Source organism: Geotrypetes seraphini, chromosome 13 (assembly GCF_902459505.1).
Source record: "Geotrypetes seraphini chromosome 13, aGeoSer1.1, whole genome shotgun sequence".
Taxonomy (NCBI): domain Eukaryota; kingdom Metazoa; phylum Chordata; class Amphibia; order Gymnophiona; family Dermophiidae; genus Geotrypetes; species Geotrypetes seraphini.
In genome coordinates this window covers 65590768-65615506 of record NC_047096.1, presented here as the reverse complement: position 1 = coordinate 65615506, position 24739 = coordinate 65590768, and the positions used below count along the sequence as shown (strand labels likewise).

General features: G+C 46.3%; 1 protein-coding gene across 1 annotated transcript in view; it reads right to left on the bottom strand.

The window, feature by feature from the left end:
• Positions 1 to 832: 832 nt before the first annotated feature.
• The window catches only part of CASC3 (CASC3 exon junction complex subunit), a 46133-nt gene continuing 22226 nt past the window's right edge, over positions 833 to 24739 (bottom strand). Inside the window, exons 9-13 of the mRNA XM_033918881.1 lie at positions 24209 to 24317; positions 24029 to 24127; positions 12316 to 12539; positions 3437 to 3559; positions 833 to 2619 (exon numbers count right to left, since the gene is read on the bottom strand). Of these exons, the coding sequence (XP_033774772.1) occupies positions 2590 to 2619; positions 3437 to 3559; positions 12316 to 12539; positions 24029 to 24127; positions 24209 to 24317 (585 nt within the window). The 3' untranslated portion in view covers positions 833 to 2589. The remainder of the gene's footprint in view (positions 2620 to 3436; positions 3560 to 12315; positions 12540 to 24028; positions 24128 to 24208; positions 24318 to 24739) is intronic.

Sequence of the window (24739 nt, the reverse complement as noted above, 5' to 3'; positions counted from 1 at the left end):
TATTTTGCACTGCTCAGGAAGAAATACATTTGTTTCTTTTTCTCTGGGGGTTGGTACTGCATGCAGAGTCTTGAATCTTAGGGTTTCTTTTACTATATTAGTACTTTTAGATTTTGGTCCCGTATTTGCATAAGGGGCTATTTGTTTTCTGGTAGGAATGAATGTTGCGAAGCATAGTGTGCTTTGTGTAGTTTAATTTTATGGTTAACTATAATGTGTTGTTAATAAGATTATATTGTGTGTGTATATATGAAAAATTAATGGAAAAAATTCTGTTATAATTAGTACTATTATGGGGGGTGGGGTCTGGGACAGAGATTGGGCAGGGTCTGGCCCGCGACTTAGCCTGTGTTTTGAATTTCGGTCCCTTAATGTGATTGAGTTTGACACCCCTGATATACACCAAGGGAACACAAACTAAAGCTACAGGTAAGGTTAGGGGTAAGTCATTTCCAGAAAGAGAACTAGGTAAAGGATTGTAACGCTTTATGCTGGGGCCCAAGCACACTGAACAATCAACAATCAAATTGTATTTAGCTCAAGGTGAGTTACATTCAGGTATTTTGCCATCCTTGGAGGACTTATAATCTAATCTTGTATCTGAAGAAATGGAGGGTTAAGTGACTTGCCAAGATTACAAAGAGCAGCAGTAGGCTTTGATTTGAACTCTGCTTTCCTGAGAGTCAGCCCAGTGCCCTAACCATTAGGTTATGCCTCCACTCCACTTCCCAGGTTCATCCATGAATTGAAAAGAAAAGTCCAGCAATAAAATCAGGAAAGAAACCTGTAGCTCAAGGTTTCAAAAAATAAATTTTAAAAAATAAAGACAATATTCACCTTTCTAAACTTTTATTCTTATTTCCACTGACTCACCACAAAACACAGATTACAACTATACAGACCTTGAATTCAAATGAAGGAATCATCACAGTGTTGTTAGGTCAGAGGAGTAAACAGGACCAATATGTTAAATACATTATGAAGCCTTAAGGCAGACAAATAAAACAAAGGTTTGGGGGTATATAATGCATTTGACTTTTCTAATTCAAAACAGATAAATGATTAAATTGCAAAACAAACAAAACAAAAAGCTATGTGCCCAAAATTGTCAGGTGCATGGAAAGAACAACCAGAGCCTGTCTCCAAAATCCTGAATCACAGGGACAGCAACACTTCAAAACAACTATTTAAGTAACTCGGTAGAAATTAAAAGCACCAAGGTTCCTCTTTTGTCATTCACTCCTGCAGCAGGGTCTTAGATTGCGGAAAGCTTCATTTCACTTGTGGTCGCTCTCTTCAGGAACTTGTTTAAGACCCAGATGCTTGGCTATGGCACTGCTGGCTCTACAGCCATGTAGGGAGGGTATGAGATTTGAATTCCAATCCATAAGCCATACTTGGAGATGGCTTGCCTAGATTTTGACTGCAAGATGCACACCAGCAACACTGAACATAAAGCTAATGACTAAAATAGGAGGGACGGAGACCCACAGCTTTTCAGTGCATACAGTGGAACCTGACTTGCATGTAAGCTGACAGATTTTGGAGTAATAAGAGGATGAGGTCAGGTACCAGTTAGTTATGCAAAGGTCCAAATGGTACAGCCACTTGACTGACAACTTTCAAGTCGCACAAGGAAATTAAATGACAGGCACAGCAGCAGAGGCCTGAAGCACAAGAGGGAACAGACAAGAGAAAAGGGATTTCTAAACATGTTGTACTGTTCAGTATAGTGTGAAAGAGATCACGGATTCTGCACCATATGGAATGTTTAGGCTCTTCCTCCCAGCACACTGTGTTAACAGAGGTCAATAATGGGCTCGGGTACCCCGGATATAAGGAAAAGAGGATTCGGGAGAAAAGGTGAGACTAATAAAAAAAAAAAAAGTGATTGAGCAAAAGCAACATTTCTAGTGGTGGTAACACTACAGCAGTGCCTTGGCTCTAATCAGATTGAAGAGCAAACTCAAATCTGGCACATAACTGAATCAAGGCACTAAAGATGTTGCTTTTCTAACATGTAGTTATCCTTTTACAGAAGTTCTAAAGAGAAAAAATGAACAGACAAACCCCAACTCCCATGCACAAGTTAATTGAAATAATAATCTATTTAATCCAACCTTTGAGATACGGGCAGTTGATTTTTAACAATGAACCTTCCATGGGACCCGTATGAATGCAGCTGGGATGCTCTGATCAAATCCTGCTCACCACTGGCCACTGCATCTAGGAACTGGGTAGATAAAGGAAGTAACTGGCTGGACAGATGATATGAATTATACAGCCTGTATCATTTACACTCATCACTGAGCACAGATCTGTACAAGGGATAAAAGTCATCCCTCAGAAATGTTTGTATCCTCACTTTGAAGGATTTGGGACTCTACTCTCTCCTGTAGGCATCCAACTCTCTCTCTTCACTCCTGATCCTTCTAAGTCCCCCTACAGCATGTGAGAAACACAGCAACACACAGTGTGTGATGTTGAGTGCATGGGAAACTGATCATTGTGCCTTGGTGATGTCAGGCTGAAGGGAGGAAGGGATGTTCTCATAGCTCTCTGCAGGTTATGTCCTTGAGCAGCCAGAATCTATGTACTTGTCTTCTCCTTGTAGTTCTCCTGAAAACAGAAAAAGACCGCAGCCCTTTAAACTACTACATATAATAAATGAGTGTTAAACAGGGAAGCCCAACTTGCACGATTACTGCTATCCCTAGGTATCTCAATCTCTGCTAATCTAAAAACATTGTTCAGATACAAGAGGGAGGGGCAGCAGAGAGAATCTGCAACTGCTTTGACCAGTGAGCATGGTATTGCTTGCCAGCACTCAAAAGTTGCACAAGTGATAACTGCCATCATTCACCTACAATCTCCGTACAGTTTACAAAATGAGAAAACCTGAGTAGGCTAGCTGCGTTTAAAAAGGTTTTGGACCAGTTTTGGAAAATAGGCCCATCAGACGCTATTGACTTTTACTTTTGACAGTGGATAATCTATAAAAGGGACCTCCAGTTCTAATAAACCAGATTGGCCACCATCAGAAACAGGATGGATAGCTTAAGGAACCATCAGACTTCAGTCCTAACACTACCCCAAGCTGTAAGACCACAGCCAACCTGAAATGGCTCTAGTAACTTGCTCAGACTCAGGATGCTCTAGAGCAGGGGTGTCAAAGTCCCTCCTCGAGGGCCACAATCCAGTCGGGTTTTCAGGTTTTCCCCAATGAATATGCATGAGATCTATTAGCATTCAATGAAAGCAGTGCATGCAAATAGATCTCATGCATATTCATGGGGGAAATCCTGAAAACCCAACTGGATTGCAGCCCTCAAGGAGGGACTTTGACATCCCTGCTCTAGAGGTTCTGGGTATTATTTACTCATGGAATTACCAAATGCTGACATCCATAGATCAGAAGCTAGTTGTGCAGGGTTACCTCAGGTGGTGGTGGCTTGACAGTGACTGGATGAGACGTTCTTCGTGGTGGGGAAGGTTTAGGCTGCACCTGCTGATGTACTGTATTGTAATACGTCACCCCTCCATACACCTGAGATTGTGCCTGGGATTAAAAACAAACAAAAATAGACCATCAATCCAGTGCTAACCAACAAATACAAAGGAAAGAGGATTGAGGGACCTTATAACCATTCATCAAATGATACAGTCCAACAAGGTTACAGTTTTCATGAAGAAGAATCAGACAATGACATGAAATAACTTAACTATCACTTAGATCTTCTGGGGACTTGGTTTCAAGATCATGATTTATTGCTTATCATTGATAACTGTTCTGCTCTTTGGATATCTAGGAAACAAAATCCGCTTTTGATTCAACCAAAAATGAAAGGCTAGTTAATTCTTTTCACATCAGAAATCAATACACTGGGAGTTTACTGTAATTCAGAGTTGAAATTTGACAAACAACTTAATTTAATAGTTAAATCATGCTATTTCCAACGGTGTAACATTCGTCAGCTGCGGTCACTTTTGACTAAGGAGAATCTAGTGAAGTCAATTTTTGCTACTACTACTGTAATGTGTTATTTATGAGAGCCTGCCCGCGGTTGATCTTAAAAGGCTCCAGTTAGTTCAAAACATGGCAGCGAAGCTAACTTCATTTAAGAAGAAAACTGATCATATTACTCCAGAGGTGCCCAAAAGGTCGATCGCGATAGACTAGTAGATCGTGAAGGCAACACGAGTCGATCGATAGACTCATGTTGCTTTCGCCTTCTACTTGCTTCCTGACACGTTAAAAAGAAGCGCTGAGCCGACCAGCTTCCACACACCTCCCCCCCACCGACATCAATTCTGACGTCGGACAGGAAGTTCTGGGCCAGTCAGGCAGCAATTAGCTGGCCCGGAACTTCCTCTCCGATGTCAGAATTGACGTCAGAGGGAAGGCTTGTCAGCCCGGCGCTTCTGTTTACCGCGTCAGGTAGCAGGGAGAGCTCACAACTCGGTGGTGTGCGATTTCGGGGCCTGTTCCCCGATGGCGGTGCAGTAGCTTGGGGGAGGACAGGAAGAAAGAAAGACAAAGAAAGAAAGGGGGCAGGCAGGGAGAGAGAAAGAAGGGAAACAGAAAGAAAGAAAAGTGGGACAGGGAGACAGAAAGCACAGTTACTTACCGTAACAGGTGTTATCCATAAGAACATAAGAAGTGCCATCTCTGGAACAGACCCTAGATCCATCAAGTCCGGCGATCCGCACACGCGGAGGTACCGCCAGGTGTACCCTGGCATAGTATTAGTCCCCATATCACTCTAAGCTTCTCATAAGAGATGCGCATCTAGCTTACCCTTACCTATGTCACCTTAAGCCACTCATAAGGGACAGCAGGTCTCTGGTACCCTTGTCCCTCTCTATCTTCTTAGTTCCTCTCCTATAACCCTTCACTGTAGTTCCTTTCTATCCTAACTCTGTAAACCGTCTGAGCTCTACGCTCGCAGAGATGGCGCGGTATACAAACCTAAGGTTTAGTTTAGTTTAGTTTAGCAGGCAGCTATTCTCACATATGGGTGACGTCATCGACGGAGCCCTGATGCGGAAGCCTCGCAAGCAGACTTTCTTGTAGAAACTAGAAGTTTCGAGTCAGCCGCACTACGCATGCGCGAGTGCCTTCCCGCCAGCACAGGGCGCATCTCCTCAGTTCAGATAGCTAGCAGAGAAGCCAACCAGGGAAGGTGGGTGGGTTGTGAGAATAGCTGCCTGCTGTCCCTGGATAACACCTGTTACGGTAAGAAACTGTGTTTTATCCCAGGACAAGCAGGCAGCCTATTCTCACATATGGGTGACCTCCAAGCTAACCAGAATGGGATGGTGCGAGTGTTGGCAATTTAGGAATATAAATTTTGTAATACTGTCAGGCCAAACTTGCCAACCCATCTGGAAAAAACATCCAGACAAAAGTGAGAAGTGAAAGTATGAACCGAGGACCAAGTAGCAGCCTTGCAAATTTCCTCAATAGGTGCAGATCTGAGGAAAGCTACTGAAGCTGCCATTGCTCTGACCTTATGGGCTGTGACTCTACTTTGTAGGGGTAATCCAGCCTGGGCATAGCAGAAAGAGATACAAGCAGCCATCCATTTGGAGATGGTACGCTTAGAGATAGGATGTCCCAACTTATTTGGATCGAAGGAGACAAAAAATTGAGGAGCAGTTCTGTGTGGTTTGGTGGGTTCCAAATAAAAGGCCAAAGCATGTTTACAGTCCAGAGTATGAAGAGCTGATTCTCCAGGATGAGAATGAGGCTTTGGAAAGAACACTGGAAGAATAATGGAATGGTTGAGATGAAATTCCGAAACCACTTTAGGTAGGAATTTAGGATGAGTACGGAGTACCTTGTCATGATGGAACACAGTGAAAGGTGGATCAGCAACTAAAGCTTGAAGCTCACTGATTCTTCGAGCAGAAGTGAGGGCAATGAGAAACACCACTTTCCAAGTGAGATACTTCAGATGAGCCGAAGACATTGGTTCAAATGGAGGCTTCATCAATTGAGTAAGAACAACATTGAGGTCCCAAACCACTGGATGTGGTCTGAGAGGAGGTTTGACATTGAAAAGTCCTTTCATGAATCTGGAAACCACCGGATGAGCAGAGAGGGATTTTCCTTCAATAGGCTGATGGAAAGCAGCAATTGCACTGAGATGGGCTCGGATCGATGAAGACTTGAGGCCAGAGGTGGATAAGTGCAAAAGGTAGTCTAAAACAGAAGATAAGGAGGAATGTTGAGGCTCCTTATCGTGAGAAAAACAATCTAGTACATTTTTGGTGATAGTATTGTCTAGTGGTAGGTTTCCTAGAAGCCTCTAAAATGTCTCTTACAGATTGAGAAAACTGAAGAGGAGTTATGTTGACAAGTACCAAGCTGTCAGGTGCAGAGACTGCAGGTTGGGATGGAGCAGAGATCCTTGACTCTGTGTGAGCAGAGATGGAAAAATTGGTAGAAGGTATGGCTTCCTGCTTCTGAGTTGAAGTACAAGGGAGTACCAAGGTTGCCTCGGCCACCGAGGAGCAATTAGAATCATGGTGGCATGGTCGTTCTTCAACTTGACAAGAGTCTTGAGAATGAGAGGGAATGCATACAGGAAGAGATTCGTCCATTCCAGAAGAAAAGCATCTGCCCGAGGCGATAAGGAGAATAGATCCTGCAGCGGATTTGAGGCCATTTGTGGTTGTGGGGAGCTGCAAAGAGATCTATCTGAGGTGTTCCCCACTGTGAAAAAATGTGTTGAAGAGGTGAGGAATGGAGTGTCCGTTCGTGAGGTTGCAGAAAACAACTCAAGTTGTCCGCCAAGCAATTTTTTGCCCCTTGGATGTAGACAGCTTTGAGGAAGGTGTTGTGGCGGATTGCCCAGTCCCAAAACTTCAGAGCTTCTTAATAAAGGGAGGAAGATCCCGTCCCTCCCTGTTTGACATAATACATGGCGACTTGGTTGTCCATCTGAATGAGGACTACTTGGTCTTGAAGATGTTGAAAAGCTTTGAGAGCCTTGAAAATCACACTTAGTTCAAACAGACTGATGTGACACTGACGATCTGTACTGGTCCAGTGGCCTTGAGAAAGTGGGTCACAAATCTGCGTCCACTGAGATGTCAGGGTCCACTGAGGAATTCTGAGGTGAAGTCTGGCAAAAGGAGTCACGTGTACTGTGGAGGCCATGTGATCCAGAAGTACCATTATGTGTCTTGCTGATTTGGAGGAGCGGGAAGACACTGTATGACAGAGTTGAAGGAGAGCTTCCAGACGTTGTTGCGGAAGAAATGCTCTGAATTGGATAGTATCCAGAACAGCTCCGATGAATTGTAGATTCTGAGAGGGTTGACGTTGGGATTTGGGAAAGTTGATTTCAAATTCCAAACTCTGTAGGAACCACGTAGTCCGTTGAGTTGCTACAGTAACCCCTTGAGTTGTTGAATTTTGAAGAGCCAGTCGTCCAGGTAGGGAAATATCTGAAGACCATGGTTTCTGAGAGCTGAGGTTACCACTACCAGACACTTGGTGAACACTCTGGAAGATGAAGCCAGGCCAAAGGATAGCACTCTGTATTGATAATGCAGATTCCCCAGCCGAAATATGAGATATGGATGGGAGGCCGGATGAATGGGAATATGAGTATAAGCCTCCTTGAGATCCAGAGAGCATAACCAGTCATTCTGATCTAGGAGGGGATAAAGGGATGCCAGGGATAACATGCAAAATTTTTCTTTGACTAAACATTTGTTGAGAGTCCTGAGATCCAAAATGGGCTGCAGATCGCCCATCTTCTTCGGAACAAGGAAGTAACGGGAGTAAAACCCCTTGTTCTGCTGTTCCAAAGGAACTGGCTCAATGGCATGGAGATGAAGCAGAGCTTGAGCTTCCTGAAGAAGAAGGGCGGTCTGGGATGGATTGGAAGGATACTCTCTTGGAGGAAGCTCTGGTGGAACCTGATTGAAATGAAGAGAGTATCCGTTCCTGATGATTGACAGCACCCAGAGGTCGGATGTTATTGTCTCCCATCGGTGGTAAAAATGATGGAGACGACCTCCAATAGGGGGAAGAAAATTCAGAGACAGAACGGTGGAGGTTTTGCTCTGTTTTAAACAGTCAAAAAGGCTGTGTAGGTACAGCAGAAGGTTGAGGTTTCTGTTGCTTCTGAGTCTGCTGTTTCTTGGGAGGAGGGCGAGTATATGGAGTCGCTCTTGGAGCAAAACGCTTTTGGTAAATAGGAGGAGGGCGTATAGGTTTGGCAGGATCTGGCTTTGAATTAGGTCTGACAATAGAAGCAAAAGATTTTTCATGGTCAGACAATTTCTTGGTGGCTGCCTCAAGGAACATTAGCCAAGTGGTCCTGAAGATTAGGATCCATATCAATGGTATGAAGCCAGGCAAGGCGGCGCATTGCTACAGAACAAGCAGACGCCCTGGCAGACAACTCAAAGGCATCGTAAGAAGACTGAAGTAGATGTAATCTGAGCTGTGATAGAGAAGCTATGACTTCTTGAAATTCAAAGTGCTTTTGAGTGTCTAAATAACTGAGAAATTTAGGCAAAAGAGCAATGAGGAACTCAAAATAAGTGACAAAATGGAAATTGTAATTAAGGACTTTAGAGGACATTATGGCATTTTGATAGATGCAGCGTCCGAACTTGTCCATAGTTTTCCCTTCCCTTCCAGGAGGAATGGTAGCATAAACCATAAACCTGGTTGTGGCTCCAATTTCTTTGGTCCTAGCATTCCTACAGGAGGGGCTTGAAAAAGGGCTGGCAGTAGGCTCCCTCAAAGTTCAAGTAACAGGTCTTTCATGCTTTAGACCTCAAGTGAACAAGAAGTCCTTGTCTTCGCACCCAGATGTGGCCAGGTTTCTATAGGGAGCTTTGCATTTACATCCTCCAGTATGACTCCCCTTTCCATCATGGAATCTTACTTTGGTCCTGCAAGCACTTGCTAGAGCACCATATGAGGGGGGGGTCGAAAAGCCACGCCTCGGAAAGACAGACATGGAGGGCGACCTTCGAGAACGAGATTTGTGTCTCGGCTGCACCGATGCCTCGATGGACCTTGAGGTGCACGGGGTAGGAGACCTACCCCATCGCAAGTCCCTCGGCCGCTTAGAGGGCGGGTGCCTCGAGAACAAGGCAGACTTCGTCAAGTGCTTCGATCGAGGCTCACAGGTTGGGGTTCCCAGCCTCGAAGCAGCAGGGGAAGAACCACTGGAAGACAGCCGGCGAGACCGATCCCATGGGGCCTGCTGAGAGCAGGGTCGAGGCAGGGGTAAGCTGGCTCAAGACCGATGAGATCTGAGTCTTCAGGATGGCCTTCAACATGTCCTCGATGATCAGCACCGAGACCATTGGATCTGGTCGGGCAGGTGCAGTAGTGCGCTCCAACGAGGGCGACCTCAAGGAAGAGTATTCCTGTTGTGTGGCGGCACGCTTGGAGGAAGGTCTCGACGGGGCTTGGACCACTGCACCCACATGAGACCACAGGGAAGGCTTCTTCACTAGGGAGGAAGAGGAGACTTACCCGAAGCTGAGGGTCTCGTCGGAGCAGTCGCCTTGGTGGAAGAGGGCAATTTCGACAAGGTCGAGACTGAGGCCGCACCGATCAAAGGGTCTATGGCCCCAAAGAGATCGAGGACCTTCATCTGCCTTCTACGAAGTGCCCACGGCTGGAGAGTAACACGCGCGGGCAGGATTCAGTCCAGTGATCGGCCCCCCAAGCACTCAATGCACTAACGATGAGGGTCGGTAATAGAAATAACCCGACCACACCGAGTGCACTTTTTAAACCCGGTAGCAGGCCAGGACATAGGGTCAAAAACACTGCTGTGGCCACATGAAGCCTGGCAGATCAGTCGGACCCGGGGCTCCCGGGTCAACGACGAACAGGAATAATAAGAGTTTCAAATGTTTTATTTTTTTTTTTTTAAGAAACACACCGCACAGCGACTCATCCGATTGAAAACTAAAAAGGAGCAAGCTACAGTGCTAGAGGCACTTAGCGATTGCGCAGAGCAGAGGAACAGGGCTTCTGGCTCCGCGGAAAACTAAGAACTGAGGCCATGCATGCCCTGACTCAGGCGGGAAGGCACACGTGCATGCGCGGTACACTCGCAAGCTTGAAGATCTTCAAGCAAGTTTGCTTGTGAGACTGTCCGCTCGGGGCTCCGTAGATGACGTCACCCACAAGTAGAGAATATGCTGCCTTCTTGTCCTGGGATAAAAGTTGGTATTGCTGCCCCTGTATAAGACTTTGGTGAGACCTCATTTAAAATATTGTGTACAATTCTGGAGGCCGCACCTTAAAAAAAGATATAAAAAGGATGGAGTCTGTCCAGAGGAAGGCTACTAAAATGGTATGTGGTCTTCATTATAAGGCATATGGGGACAGACTTAAAGATCTCAATCTGTATACTTTGGAGGAAAGGCGGGAGAGGGGAGATTATGATAGAGACGTTTAAATACCTACGTAATATAAATGCATATGAGTCAAGTCTCTTTCATTTGAAAGGAAACTCTGCATGATGAAGTTAAGAGGCGATAGGCTCCGGAGTAATCTAAGGAAATACTTTTCTACAGAAAGAGTGGTAGATGCATGGAATAGTTTCCCAGAAGAGGTGGTGGAGCAAGAGATTGTGTCTGAATTCAAGGTTCAAGGTTTATTAACATTTGATATATCGCTAAATCTGTTTACAAAGCGATGTACAAAAATAAAACATAAAATATTAAGAGTAAAATTACAACTCAATAACATAATTTGAGACAGGACAAACTTGAGGTGGAGAGAAAGAGAGGGAAAAGATTACATCTGTCTTAGTTAAGAAAACATATAGGGGGAAAAACATAAGGAAAGGGTTAGATTAAAATTTAAAATGCTAAGAATAGATTAAATAATATTAAGAATTAAAAGCATCTTTAAAAAGGTATGTTTTCAAGGATTTTTTAAAAGAATGTAAATCTCTTTCGATGGTAATGTATTGAGGGAGAGAATTCCACCATTGTGGGCCCATGACAGAGAACATGTCTGATCTTCTTGTTCCTATTGTTTTCAAAGAGGGTATGACTAACAAATTTTGGGAGGATGATCTTAAAGAACGAATGGGGTTGTAAGGGATTAACATTCTTGATACAAACTGGGGCTCATGGTAGGTTAGAGTTTTAAATATAAGCAACAATACCTTATATAAAATACGATGGCTTATAGGAAGCCAATGAGCTTCGATCAATAAAGGTGTAACGTGATCAAATTTCTTTGCATTGTAAATCAATTTGATAGCGGTATTTTGTATGATTTGAAGACGTCGTTTTTCTTTTTGAGTGATGTTAATTAATAAGGAATTACAATAATCGATCTTTGATATAACTAAAGAATGGATGAGAATGTTACGAGATTTAGGTTCCAAGAATTTAGAGATCGATCTTATTAGCCTGGGATAGACATGTGGGATCTCTCAGAGAGAGAAAGAGATAATAGTTACTTTGGATGGGCAGACTAGATAGGCCATTTGGCCTTTATCTGCCATCATGTTTCTATGTATCCATTTAACAACTACAAGAAAAAGGGCATTTTCATGTGGGATTCTCTTTGTGGAATACATTGCCTCAGGTAATTTCTGATCTATCTTGCCTTTCGAAAGATGATGAAAACCTGGCTTTTTTCAACAGCATTCAATTTTATAGACCATTAAGTTTTTATGAGGGATTTTATTACTGTTTGACTCTGTTATTTGACTGTAAATAGCCTTAATTGAATGTAAACCGCTCTAAGTATATAGGGCGTTATATAAAGTACACAAATAGGATAGAATATCACCAATTAACCAAACAATGAGGAAAAAGCCTCGGAGCTCTCAATGAGCACTATGGACTGTGAGAAGCACAAGTGTAGTGCTCATTGAGAGTTCTGAGGCTTTTTCCTCCTCAAATGGTTAACCGATGACATTCACAATGAGTGTTTAATATTGGGGTTGTATCATTTTATGAATGGCATCAATCCAGTGATACAGGCAGTGAGACCCAAACATCAGAATCATTAGGCTGGGTGCAAGCAACAGGATGCTCTCAGAGGTGCTATAGAGCCCAGAAAGCTGGGAGCAACCAATCTCCCATCCCCCACACTGATCTGCAGATAGAGGAAACGAAAAACAGAGTAGAGCAAGGTTTATCTGAAAAGAGGATAACAGCCAATTAAACTTTATAGCAGGAAACTCCCCCATCCAAATGCCTCTCCCTAAATGGATTAAAGTATATCTAACTTATACCACAATTAACCTGTTAGCAGTAAAGGGACAATAACTGAATTGTATCCTCCCTCCCCACTCCCATTACCTGTGTGTTTGAGTACAGATGAGGTGGTGCAGGTGGTGGTGGTAGGGCTCCTGGGGTGTATGGATAGCTAGGGTTCCCAAAGTTCATGACCCCAGCTGGAGAAAAATAAGGTGGTGGTAGCAGCTGTTGTGGTGGGGGCTGTCCAGGAGGAAGGGAGACTGGTGGAGGGTATAAGCTGGGGTTTGTCATAGGAGCTGGTGACTGGTGCGGATGTAAACCTGGAACTGAAACATGTGCATGTTAGCATCACCTTGTAAGCTGCCCACTCCACAAATTTACCTCCCAACAACTGCCCCCACCCCGTTAACCTTCTCCACTGCACCAACCCCCACAAACTGCCCTCACTCCCAAAGTTAACCCCTCAAACTTACCCAAAACCCTTTAAACTGCTCCCTTCAACTTTATCCCACCAACTATCCCATAAGCTATACACCCTAATGCTGTAATACCTTGCAAACTGTCCCATCTCCAAAATCTACCACCCCTGCAATTGCCCCATACCTAAAAATATCCCCTCAATGCCCAACCCCCTCAACCCCCAAAACTAATCCTCAGATTCTCAGTAACAAAACCTTTGGGTCCGTCCTCAAATCATTCCCTGCTACTTCGTTCTGCCTTCCAATAATCCATTACTTGGGCCACAACCACCAAATATGCAAATGAGACCCCTCCCCTAAACAACCTTTTCAGCATCAGAGACCCTGGATAACTATTTTTGAGCTTTAAAAGGTCATTCATCAGAGGTGTACCTCGCTTGATGGCCACTCAGGATGAGGCACCTACCTCCTCCAGGCAGTGTGTGAGGGGGTGCATAGAGCAGTTGTGGAGCTGTGGCTCACATACAAGCAGCCGTTAGCTCTTACAGTCCCATGCCCTAGAACAGGAAATTGTCGTCAGAGGGGGCGGAAACCAACAGAGCCAATGGCCTCATGCATGTGGACCACAGCCCTGTTTGCACCAGGGGTAAGAACATAAGAATTGCCGCTGCTGGGTCAGACCAGTGGTCCATCGTACCTAGCAGTCCGCTCATGCGGCGGCCCTTGGTCAAAGACCAGCGTCCTGAGACTAGCTCTACCTGCGTACGTCTTGAATCCCTGGAGGGTGTTTTCCCCTATGACAGACTCCTGAAGAGCGTTCCAGTTTTCTACCACTCTCTGGGTGAAGAAGAACTTCCTTACGTTCGTACGGAATCTATCCCCTTTCAATTATAGAGAGTGCCCTCTCGTTCTCCCTACCTTGGAGAGGGTGAACAACCTGTCCTTATCTACTAAGTCTATCCCCTTCAGTATCTTGAATGTTTCAATCATGTCTCCTCTGTTCGAGGGAGAAAAGGCCCAGTTTCTCTAATCTTTCACTGTACGGCAACTCCTCCAGTCCCTTAACTATCTTAGTCGCTCTTCTCAGGACCCTTTTGAGTAGTACCGTGTCTGCTCCCATAGCCCACCCTTGGTAGGTTAGAGTGTATCATCTATATAGTATTCTATAGGTGTGTTCCATTATCAAAGTATCAATCAAACATCTGCAGCCCTTCAAAATTCCTGATCTATGTCACTTCTGATTGCTCTTTTTTAAACTCCTTTTCCTATTCCTGTATAAACCTGTATTTTTAAAAAAAAATGTTGACTCTGTATATTATTCATTATAACATTGTATACTTGTTGAAGAATTGAAAATGAATAAAGATTTTAAAAAATAAAAAAAATGTTAATTCTCTTTCAAATTATACATGGACTCCCACAGATCTTCTTCATATTTTCCCATCTACTTGTGTTACCTAAACAAGGGGTTCTGGCACAGTCACAATGCAGAATAGACCTGTTCAAAGCTTTCTTTCCTTAACCTTTTCTACTTCAAAATGATCCTCTGTTCTCACAAATCATTGTGAACAATCTTCTGAAGATCTCCTCCACCAGCAGACACAATGCTGATTTTAACTTCCTATAAATCTCAGTTTACTCCCTTGCTGTTGCTTATGAACCTGGCCAAACAATTATGTATCTTTTAATTATTTTCTAGAGTAAAGAAGCATTGCAAACCCCCCCCCAAAAAAAAAAAAAAACCCCACAGAACATCAACACTCCTGCAAAGCATCTGAAGTTACTATTGCTGAAAAAATATTTCTTTGAGATTGGCTAGCACTCATACGCTGAGATCTCAAGACATTAGGAGGGGGCACCTGGCATCTAATTTAAAAAGGCAAGTAGGTTTGATACTTTTTGTTTTCTTCTGAAGTAATCTTGAATCTCTAATTCGAAGACTTGAGACAGATTACATTACATTACATTACTGATTTCTATTCCGCCTCAACCTTGCAGTTCTGGGCGGATTACAAAAGAGACATCTGGACATTTCCAGGATGATTACAAAGAGACTTCTGGAGTTTTCCAGAAGAGTTACAAGAAGAATGGTGTAGTATAGTTTAGGAATTGGGATACGGCAAGGAGGATTGGGCTTTTTCAGTGGATATATAGTCTCTTCCCTGGGGAGGCTCTTTTTCTGGAAGCGTCATCGCTCCTCCTAAACTTACTTGCTCCACTTCATCAATGACGCTGAAACCATGGATTGAAGACAAAGTTTTATTTTTCTTTTTCTTTCCAGCTTATGATTTATCTTTAATCTTATCTATTGTTTTGCCTTTTGTCTTTGTTTTGTTCTATTTCTATCATTTAAATTTCTCCAGAATTCTACTGTTCAACGGTTCCCCCTTCTGCATCTATTCCTTTTTCTCCTCTCTTCTACCTTCCAAAGTATTTAGATCAATGCTGTCTTGTTAAAATGTTTATTTTTCCTCTATCTCTACTTTTCACTTCTCTATTACCCTCCAGGTACTTTAGTTAGATTGTGAGCCTTCGGGACAGTAAGGGAATTTTTCAAGTACCTTTCTTATTTTTAATCTTAATGTATATTTTCTGTAAACCGCTTAGAACCTAACGGATGTAGCGGTATATAAGAAATAAATTACATTACATTACATACATATACAATTCGGGATGCTATACAGATAGTATATAGTGCAGTTTCAGTATATATGCAGTTAGGGAAGCAGTTGACAAGCTTGGGCTTTGAGGGGAAGAGTAACTGGTGAAGAAGGGAGGATGGGGGAGTCACACTGAGGGGAATCCAGGTTGGGGTTATGATATCTGTATAAATTTTTTGAATAGATGGGTTTTGATTTCTTTGCGAAAAGATTTGAAATCGCTTGTTGTCATCAGCAGGTTGGAGATGGCATGGTCCAATTTCGCTGCTTGCGTCGCTAGCAGACTATCAAACATCTTCTTACGCTGGGTGTCTTTGAGTGGGGGATAGGTAAGGAGAAATTAGGTTCTTACCTGCTAATTTACTTTCTTTTAGCTTCTCCAGACCAGTAGAGGTTAACTTTACGAATGGGTATATATCTAATCATGACCAGCAGGTGGAGACTGAAAACAAAACTTTGGGACAGTATATCCTAGCCCCTCCTCTCTATTTCCCTCAGTCTGCCGAATAGCCAAGCAGAACCAAGAACTGGAAAACAACAGAGAGAAAAAACAATACTCCGAAAGGAGTAACAAATAACATACCCAAAATGCTGTTGGAAAATGCAGAGGAGAAATTCCCGAAGGAAGAATGTCCCCACAGCTCGCCAGCTAAGCCAGCCGAGCCACAGCCGCTGTTCTTCACTTCTCCCCGGCCCTAGAAAAATACTAGAACCCGCAGCAAAAACCAAAAACTGCCCGCGCAACAGCCCAACAACAACAACAACAGACAGGGTGGGGACCTCTACTGGTCTGGAGAAGCTAAAAGAAAGTAAATTAGCAGGTAAGAACCTAATTTCTCCTTCTTTAGCACTCTCCAGACCAGTAGAGGTTAACTTTACGAATGGGACGTACCAAAGCAGTCCCTCTCACGGGCGGGACCCCCGAAGGGCCGATACCAGTACACGCTCACCGAACACCGCGTCCCGACGCGCCTGCACATCAACCCGATAATGACGAACAAAGGAATGCAAGGAGGACCAAACCGCAGCCTTACAAATATCCACTGGAGGCACGAGCGACGACTCAGCCCAAGAAGCCGCCTGACCCCGAGTGGAATGAGCCTTGAGAAACTCCGGAACAGGCTGCTGTTTCAGAAGATAAGCGGAAGCAATCGTCTCCTTGATCCAGCGCGCAATAGTAGCCTTAGAAGCGCCAGCTCCCCGACGAGGACCCGCCAGGAGGACAAAGAGATGATCGGACTTCCGGAATTCCTGGGTCCGCTGCACATAAGAGCGAAGGACCCGACCGACATCCAACTTGCGCAGCTGCCGTTGCTCAGAAGAGCCCTCCCGACCACCCAAGACCGGGAGAACCACCGATTGATTGACATGAAAAGGAGAAACAACCTTCGGCAGAAAGGAAGGAACAGGCCGCAAGACGACCCGCTCCCTAGAAAACTCCAAGAAGGGAGCCCTACAAGAGAAAGCCTGCAGCTCAGAAACACGCCTAGCAGAAGTAATGGCCACCAAAAAGACCGCCTTCAAAGTAAGGTCCTTCAAAGAACAGTCGTCCAAGGGCTCGAAAGGCGGACGCACCAAAACAGAGAGAATCAGATTAAGATCCCAAGAGGGAACCGAGGGCCGTAGGGGAGGCCTAAGCAACTTGGCCGCCCGCAAAAACCGAATCACATCAGGAAGAGCCGATAAACGCTGACCTGACACCAACCCTCGAAAAGCCGACAGGGCCGCAAGATGAACCCGGAGAGAAGACCAAGCCAGGCCTCTATCCAGGCCATCCTGCAAGAACTCCAGAATGTTAGGCAGAGAAGCGCGAAAAGAGGTCACTCCCCGCGCCCGACACCATTCCTCAAAGAGACGCCAAACCCGCACATAAGCCCGAGAGGTAGAAAGCCTCCGGGACCCCAACAGTGTAGAGATCACCTTGTCTGAATATCCCTTCTTGCTAAGGCGACCCCTTTCAAGAGCCACGCCGTAAGACAGAAGGGAGACGGGTCGAACATGGGAATGGGACCCTGCATCAGAAGGTCGTCCGAGAGAGGCAGAGGAAGAGGATCCGCTACCAGGTGCCTCACCAGATCCGCATACCACGGACGGCGAGGCCAATCCGGCGCCACCAGCACCACCAAACCCGGATGGTGAACAATGCGAAGAAGCACCCTGCCCACCAGCGGCCAAGGAGGGAACCCATACAACAGCCCCTCCGTTGGCCACTGCTGGACCAGAGCATCCAGACCCTCGGCCAGACCGTCCCTGCGACGACTGAAGAAGCGGGGCACTTTGGCGTTGCCACCCGTGGCCATCAGGTCCATCAGGGGCTGCCCCCAAGCCTGCACTATCAACTGAAACGCCTCGGCGCCGAGACACCACTCTCCTGGATCTAGGAAGTGACGACTGAGGAAGTCTGCCTGAACATTTTCTACCCCGGCTATATGAGAGGCCGAGAGGTCCAGCAGATGGGATTCCGCCCAAACCATGAGCAGAGCCGCCTCCTGCGCCACCTGAGTGCTCTTGGTGCCCCCCTGACGATTGACATAAGCCACCGCCGTGGCATTGTCCGACAGCACTCTGACCGACTTGCCCAGCAACAGGGAGTGGAAAGCCAACAGCGCCAGACGGACCGCTCTGGTCTCCAACACGTTGATCGACCAGGCGGCCTCCTCCGCGGACCAGGTGCCCTGAGCTGAGTGACCCAAACACTGAGCCCCCCAACCCAGGAGACTCGCATCCGTCAGGAGCACCGTCCACTGCGGGAGATCCAGACCCACCCCCTGAACTAGGTGAGGGGTCTGGAGCCACCAACGCAGACTGCAGCGCGCCAAGCCTTGCAGGGGAACCGGAACATCCATCCCGTGCCTCTGGGGAGACCACCTCCGGAGCAGAGCATACTGGAGAGGACGCATGTGGGCCCGCGCCCACCTCACCACGTCCAGGGATGCCGCCATCGACCCCAAGACCTGGAGGAAATCTCGCGCCCGAGGACACCGGGACGCCAAAAGCAGGCGAATCTGTGATTGCAATTTGCTCACCCGGCCCTCTGGGAGGAAGACCTTCCCCAAGGAGGTGTCGAACAGCACCCCTAGGTACTCCAGACGCTGAGCCGGGACCAACCGACTCTTGGAAAGGTTGACCACCCAGCCCAGCGACCGGAGAAACTCCACCACCCGAGCAGTAACCCGGGAGCTTTCCTGCAACGACTTTGCCCGAATTAACCAGTCGTCCAGGTAGGGGTGTACCAGGATACCCTCCGACCGCAAGGCTGCCGCGACGACCACCATCACCTTGGTGAACGTCCGAGGAGCCGTGGCCAGCCCAAAGGGAAGCGCACAGAACTGAAAGTGCCGACCCAAGATCGCAAAGCGCAGGAAACGCTGATGAGAGGCCCGAATGGGAACATGCAAGTAGGCCTCCGTCAGATCGAGAGAAGTGAGAAACTCCCCCGGCTGAACCGCCAGAATGACCGACCGCAGAGTTTCCATACGGAAAGAGGGAATCTTGAGAGCCCTGTTGACCCCTTTTAAATCGAGGATGGGCCGAAAAGTCCCCTCCTTTTTGGGCACCACAAAGTAAATGGAGTACCTGCCCGTGCCCCACTCCGGAGGGGGCACCGGAACAACTGCCCTGAGATCTAGCAAGCGCTGAAGGGTCTGGCGAAAAGCCTGCGTCTTCCCCGGAGTCTGACACGGAGAAGCGAGGAAAAAATCCGGCAGAGAGCGGGCGAAATCCAGGGCATAACCGTCCCGCACCACCTCCAGGACCCACTGATCGGACGTGATCTCGGCCCATTTGGGGAAAAATTCGCGCAGCCGAGCCCCCACCGGAACCAAAGGGGGCGCCGGCAAGGCGTCATTGTGCAGGACGGGAAGCGGGGGAACCGGCGGAGGGATTCCCTGCCCCCCGACGGGCCCCCCGAAAGGGCTGCATGCGCTGGAAGAACCGACCCCGGGAAAATCCCGGAGACTGGAAAGAAGCAGCCCCACGCCCAGGGCGATACTTGCGAAAATCCCGCAAACGCCCCCGGGCCGCACCCCCCCGAGACGCCGGGCGGGCACGGTCCTCCGGCAGACGGGGAACTTTCGAGTCCGACAGAGTCTGAATCAACTTATCCAAGTCCTCTCCAAACAAAAACGACCCCCGAAAGGGAAATTTAGTAAGCCTAGCTTTGGACGCAGCATCCGCCGCCCAAGCGCGCAGCCACAACACACGCCGTGCGGCCACGCCAAAAGCCATAGACTTAGCCGAGATCCGCACCAAGTCATAAAGAGCATCTGAGAGGAATGAGGCCGCCATCTCAATCTTCGCTACCTCCTGATCCACCAGAGACCAGTCATCAGACTCTCGATCCAAGACACGCTCCGCCCACCGAAACACGGCGCGAGCGACCAGTCCCCCACAAATAGCCGCCTGGACCCCAAAGGCAGAGACCTGAAAATTTTGCTTAAGGATGCTCTCCAATTTGCGCTCCTCAGGGTCCCGCAAGGCAGAACCGCCCTCAACAGGCACGGTATGCCGCTTGGAAATTGCCGAGACCACCGCATCCACGACTGGCGAAGCTAACGTAGCCCGATCCCCTTCAGGAATGGGATACAGGCGAGCCATGCTGCGCGCCAGCCGAAACGGCGCCTCCGGCATTTTCCACTGCTCCAGAATAATATCCCGAATATCCTGATGCATAGGAAAAGAGCGGGAAACGGAACGGATCCCCCGTAACAGGGGGTCCCCCACACGCGGAGTCTCCTGCGGCGCGTCCTCAAAACGCAAAACCGTAGAAACCTGTTGAATAAGGTCAGGCAGCTCATCTTTCTGAAAAAGGCGCACCACGGACGCCTCGTCACTGGAGAACGGGAAATCCGACAACCCGCCGCCAGCTTCCGTCCCCTCCAGAGAGTCCTGGAACTCCTCAGAAGGGTCCAGGTCCTCCTCCAGACCGACCCGTTCCTCCGACCACAAATTCTCGTCCCACGACACCCGCGGACGCTTGGACAAGGGAGGCGGCGGAGGGGACGTCACGCCAGACGAAAGAGGCAAAACCGCAGGGAGCGCGGAGGAAAACCCACCCCCCGAAACCCCCTGGGCGCAACCGGGACCCCCAGCCGCCTGAAAATAGGCTCTGCATAAAGAAAAGAAAAATTCAGGAGAAAAACCCCCCGAGGGTCCCAAGGGACTCCCTGCCACAGCAGGGGACCCAGCAGAACCTTGCCCCTGCATAGTCAAAACAGGGGGAAGGTCACCTGAGGTGGAAGACAAAATGGAGGGGCCAGACAGAGAAGATGGCGGTTTTCCCGCCAAAAAAGCTCCCTCCATAGCCTGAAGCGGCTGAGAAACCTGAATAGTCTCAGCCGCTAAAGCAGGCAAGCCGGCATCAGCTGTCAAAAAATCAGCTGAGAGGGAATCCTTCGGGGAATCCCTCCGTGGGCGGTTGTGGAAGACCGGGCTTCCCCACTGCTCCAAGCCGACTCGCGAGGCACCATCGGCGGGGAGCTCTGGGCGCCTGCAGCCGCTGCCGACGGAGCTCCACCACCTCACCGACCCAAACCGCCGAGTTCAGGCCGGCCGCGAGTGCCTCGCGGCTGGACTAAAATTGTGTCCTACTCCCCCGGAGAAGGGCACAATTGCTCCATACGCGACCTAGCTATAAAAAAGTGCTGGTTACATGAAAAAATACAGTAAAATACAGTTTTCTTAAAGGGAAACAACCCTTCAGACCAGCACTACCTCAGGATTTTTTTTTTTTTTTTTTTTTACAGAACAGACTCCACAGGCTCTCGAAGCAATATGCCTTGCTTGATTTAGGGGGCAAGGGATACTGCTGAGGCTCCTCTAAAAAAATGTGGGGAGGTGGAGGAAGTGGGGGGAGGGACCCCGCTCGTGACCCGCCGGGTTTGACACCCCCGAGGTCGGACGAACCCCCAAACAGAGTCCGCCCAAGCTCCGTCCGGCTAAAAACAGGGACAATAAACCCCCTAAACAAATTCCAACAGCCCTACCAAGAGAGATGGGTACAGATCACATCAACACCTGCTGGAGACTGAAAGAAGACTGAGGGAAATAGAGAGGAGGGGCTAGGATATACTGTCCCAAAGTTTTGTTTTCAGTCTCCACCTGCTGGTCATGATTAGATATATACCCATTCGTAAAGTTAACCTCTACTGGTCTGGAGAGTGCTAAAGAAATGGAGTCTTAGATCTTCTTTGTCTAGCGGCGAGATTTTGGTTCAGGCGGTTGTTTAGGTAATTGGGGGCTGAGCCATTTATTGCTTTGAATAATAGACAGTATAATTTGAATTGGATTCGCGCTTGTATTGGTAACCAGTGTGAGTCTAGGTAGGCAGTGATGACGTGGTCAAATTTTCTTAGCGAGTAGATCAGTCTGAGTGCAGTGTTTTGGATTGTCTATAATTGTTTTATCATTGTTGCAGGGCAAGGCAGGTAGAGGATGTTGCAGTAGTCCAGTAGACCTAATACTAGGGATTGGACTATGAGCCTATATTGCTCTTTGTCGAAGAATTTTCTGATTTTATGTAAATTGCACATGGCTAGAAATGCTCTCTGGGTGGTCTTGTTGATATGGGCTTGCATTGTGCAGCATCTGTCTATTGTTACTCCCAGGAGTTTAAGGGTGGGTTGTATATGGTATTTGGTGGAGTTAATTTCTAGTTCTGTGGTGGAGGGGTTCTTATCCTTTTCGAGGAGTAGAAATTTTGTTTTGTCCGTGTTCAGTTTCAGTTTGTGGTCTGTCATCCATTTTTCCACTGCTTGTAGGGTTTTTTCCAATTTTTCTGTAGAAGTGGGGTCAGGAGAATCGAAGGGTAGAAGTATGGTGATATCATCAGCGTAGCTGAAAGAGGTTACATTTAGGCTGTCTAGGGTGGAACCCAGAGAGGATAAAAAGAGGTTGAAGAGAGTAGGTGAGAGTGGTGATCCTTGAGGTACCCCGCAGGGGTTGGACCATGGATCTGATTTAAGATTGTTTGATTTAACTCTATAAGATCTGGTTTTAAGGAATCCTTGGAACCAGTTATATACCCTGCCTGAAATCCCTATAGCTTTTAGTGTCTGTAGTAGGATGGTGTGGTCAACCAGATCGAATGCTGCAGATAGATCAAATTAAATTATCAGCATCCTTCTGCCTTTGCTGAGGTGCTGTCGGGCTGTGTCTAGTAGGGTTACTAGTAGGGTCTCCGTACTGTGGTTGGCTCTGAACCCCGATTGAGAGGGGTGGAGAAGATTGTGGTCTTCCAGGTAATTTGTGAGGTATTGGGCAACGAGTCCTTCTATAATTTTGACATATATTGGTATTGAGGCGATGAGTCTATAGTTAGCGGGGTTGTCTATTAGGCCTTTGTGATCCTTCACAATTGGAGTGATTATGATTTCTCCTAGGTGCTGCGGGAATTGACCTTCAGTGAGAGTAATTTGGATCCATTGCATGAGGCTGGCCCTAAATTTGGGGGTGGCGTTAGTTATCAGATATGAGGGGCAGTGGTTCAGGTCGCATGAGGCTTGACTGTATTTTTTTGTAGAGTCGATTCATATCTGTCCAGTTTACTGCAGGGAATTCAGTCCAGATCCTGTCTGCTGCAATGGCTTCTCCTATTGGGGGATTTGTTGTTATCTCGACAAGGTGGGGTCGTGTGTTATTGAAGATAGTCCTGATTGTTGTGATCTTGTTTTTGAAGTGGTCTGCGAGTTGGGTGGCTGTTGGTGGGTGCTTTCCTTGAGCTGCTAGGTAAGGTTTGGTGTCGGTGAGGTTTTTTACTAGGTTGAAAAGTTTTTTTGAGTCTATAGACTCCGTGCCTACCAGCTTGGAGTAGTAATCTTTTCTTTTTACCTTGAGCTTGGTCTTGTATTGTTTGATAAGACTTCTCCATGCTATTTTGGATTGATGTTGGTTATTTTTTTTCCAGTTTCTTTCCATTTGTCTGCAGTGCCTTTTAGCATATTGTTGTTTCCTTTGTTTAATTCATGATATAATTCAAGATATTTGCTTACTCTTTCTTTCTGTACAAGTGTTTAATGCTTGAAAAAATTATTTTGAAAAGTAAATTAATTAATTTAAAAAAAAGGCAAGTAGCTTTGCACTTTGGCATTATTTTATACATATGCATAGGCACACGTGAATCTGTATAAAATCCTGGTGAAAAGCAGCAGAGATTGGACCTACATTGCAGCGTAGATGACAAAGGTGCATAAACACTGCATTTTACTGAGGCATGAATGTACCAATTCTGCAAATGTACATGTCTACTGGCAAAATATATACCATCTTGTCAATGCATGATTTTTAAGCTAGTTGAAATTTTATAACTGGCCACTAATACACAAAAATGACTATAACCCTCCTAAATGTTAAAACAAACATATGACTTTCAGATATTCTCTGAAGACAAGGCTATTTCAAAGACACCCTGGATGAGAAGCCAATCTTGCAAGTCTAGGTTATCCTGTTTTATGCTTTGCTTGGAATTTTTTTGGGACTGTATCATTTTTATATTTATTTTATATTGCAGTTTCGTTACGGCTATTGTAATCTGCCATTAACATGCGTGTTGTTAAATGAACAAGAATAAACAAATTGAACTAAACAAAAACCCCAGTAAAACAGCAGCAAGAAGAAAGGATCTACATAATCAGAACTCTCCCTGAAAAACACAAAGAGATATGCTATTGCAACCAACCTGAAAAGGATTTTACCTGAAGTCAGCACAATGCATGCTAACTAAAGGTCAAAACTACCTACCTGGGTGGGGGAGATGCATTTCTGGCTGCACAATCATACCCTGGGGAGGAAGAGGTGCAGGACTCTCACTGTGTGCATAAATTGGGCCCTGGAATTGCACTGAAAGATAGAAAAAAAATAATTCAACAGAAGCCCAGAGGGAAGTGAGAAAACATCAAACAAGTGAGGGGAGAGACTCACAGGGATCATAATAGTGCCCTTCCATGATGCTGATGTGCATGGGAGCAGGCTCAGGTACAGGCCTCTGCCGCTGGGAAGAGTAGCGTTTTGCACGGCCACCCTGTACCCCCTGCAATGGTAAAAGAAACAGGAATAAGTTCCTTCCTACTCTCCAAAACACCATCATCTAGAATGAAGGAGTTCTCTATTCAAATACATAGCAGAACTGATGGGCCTTGGTAGACACTGCATCACCAGAGTGTGTAACCTTCAATACTGTTCAATGAGATCTGATAGAATCACAGAACATAAAACACATGCACACATGCTGATGGGCCACTAATTCTCCACAGGTACAATCTGAAGGTGATACTACCACTTGCTCTGGCAAGAGCAGAGAAAACAATCAGGTTGAATTTTGGGCCCATTATGATTTATTATTAACCTCAGGTCAAGAGGAGAATTTTTTTATCGGCTTGGAATGATTCTTGATTATTAATATTAGATCAAATAGCACCACTCAAAACATATTTAAAAATAACAAGAACATCA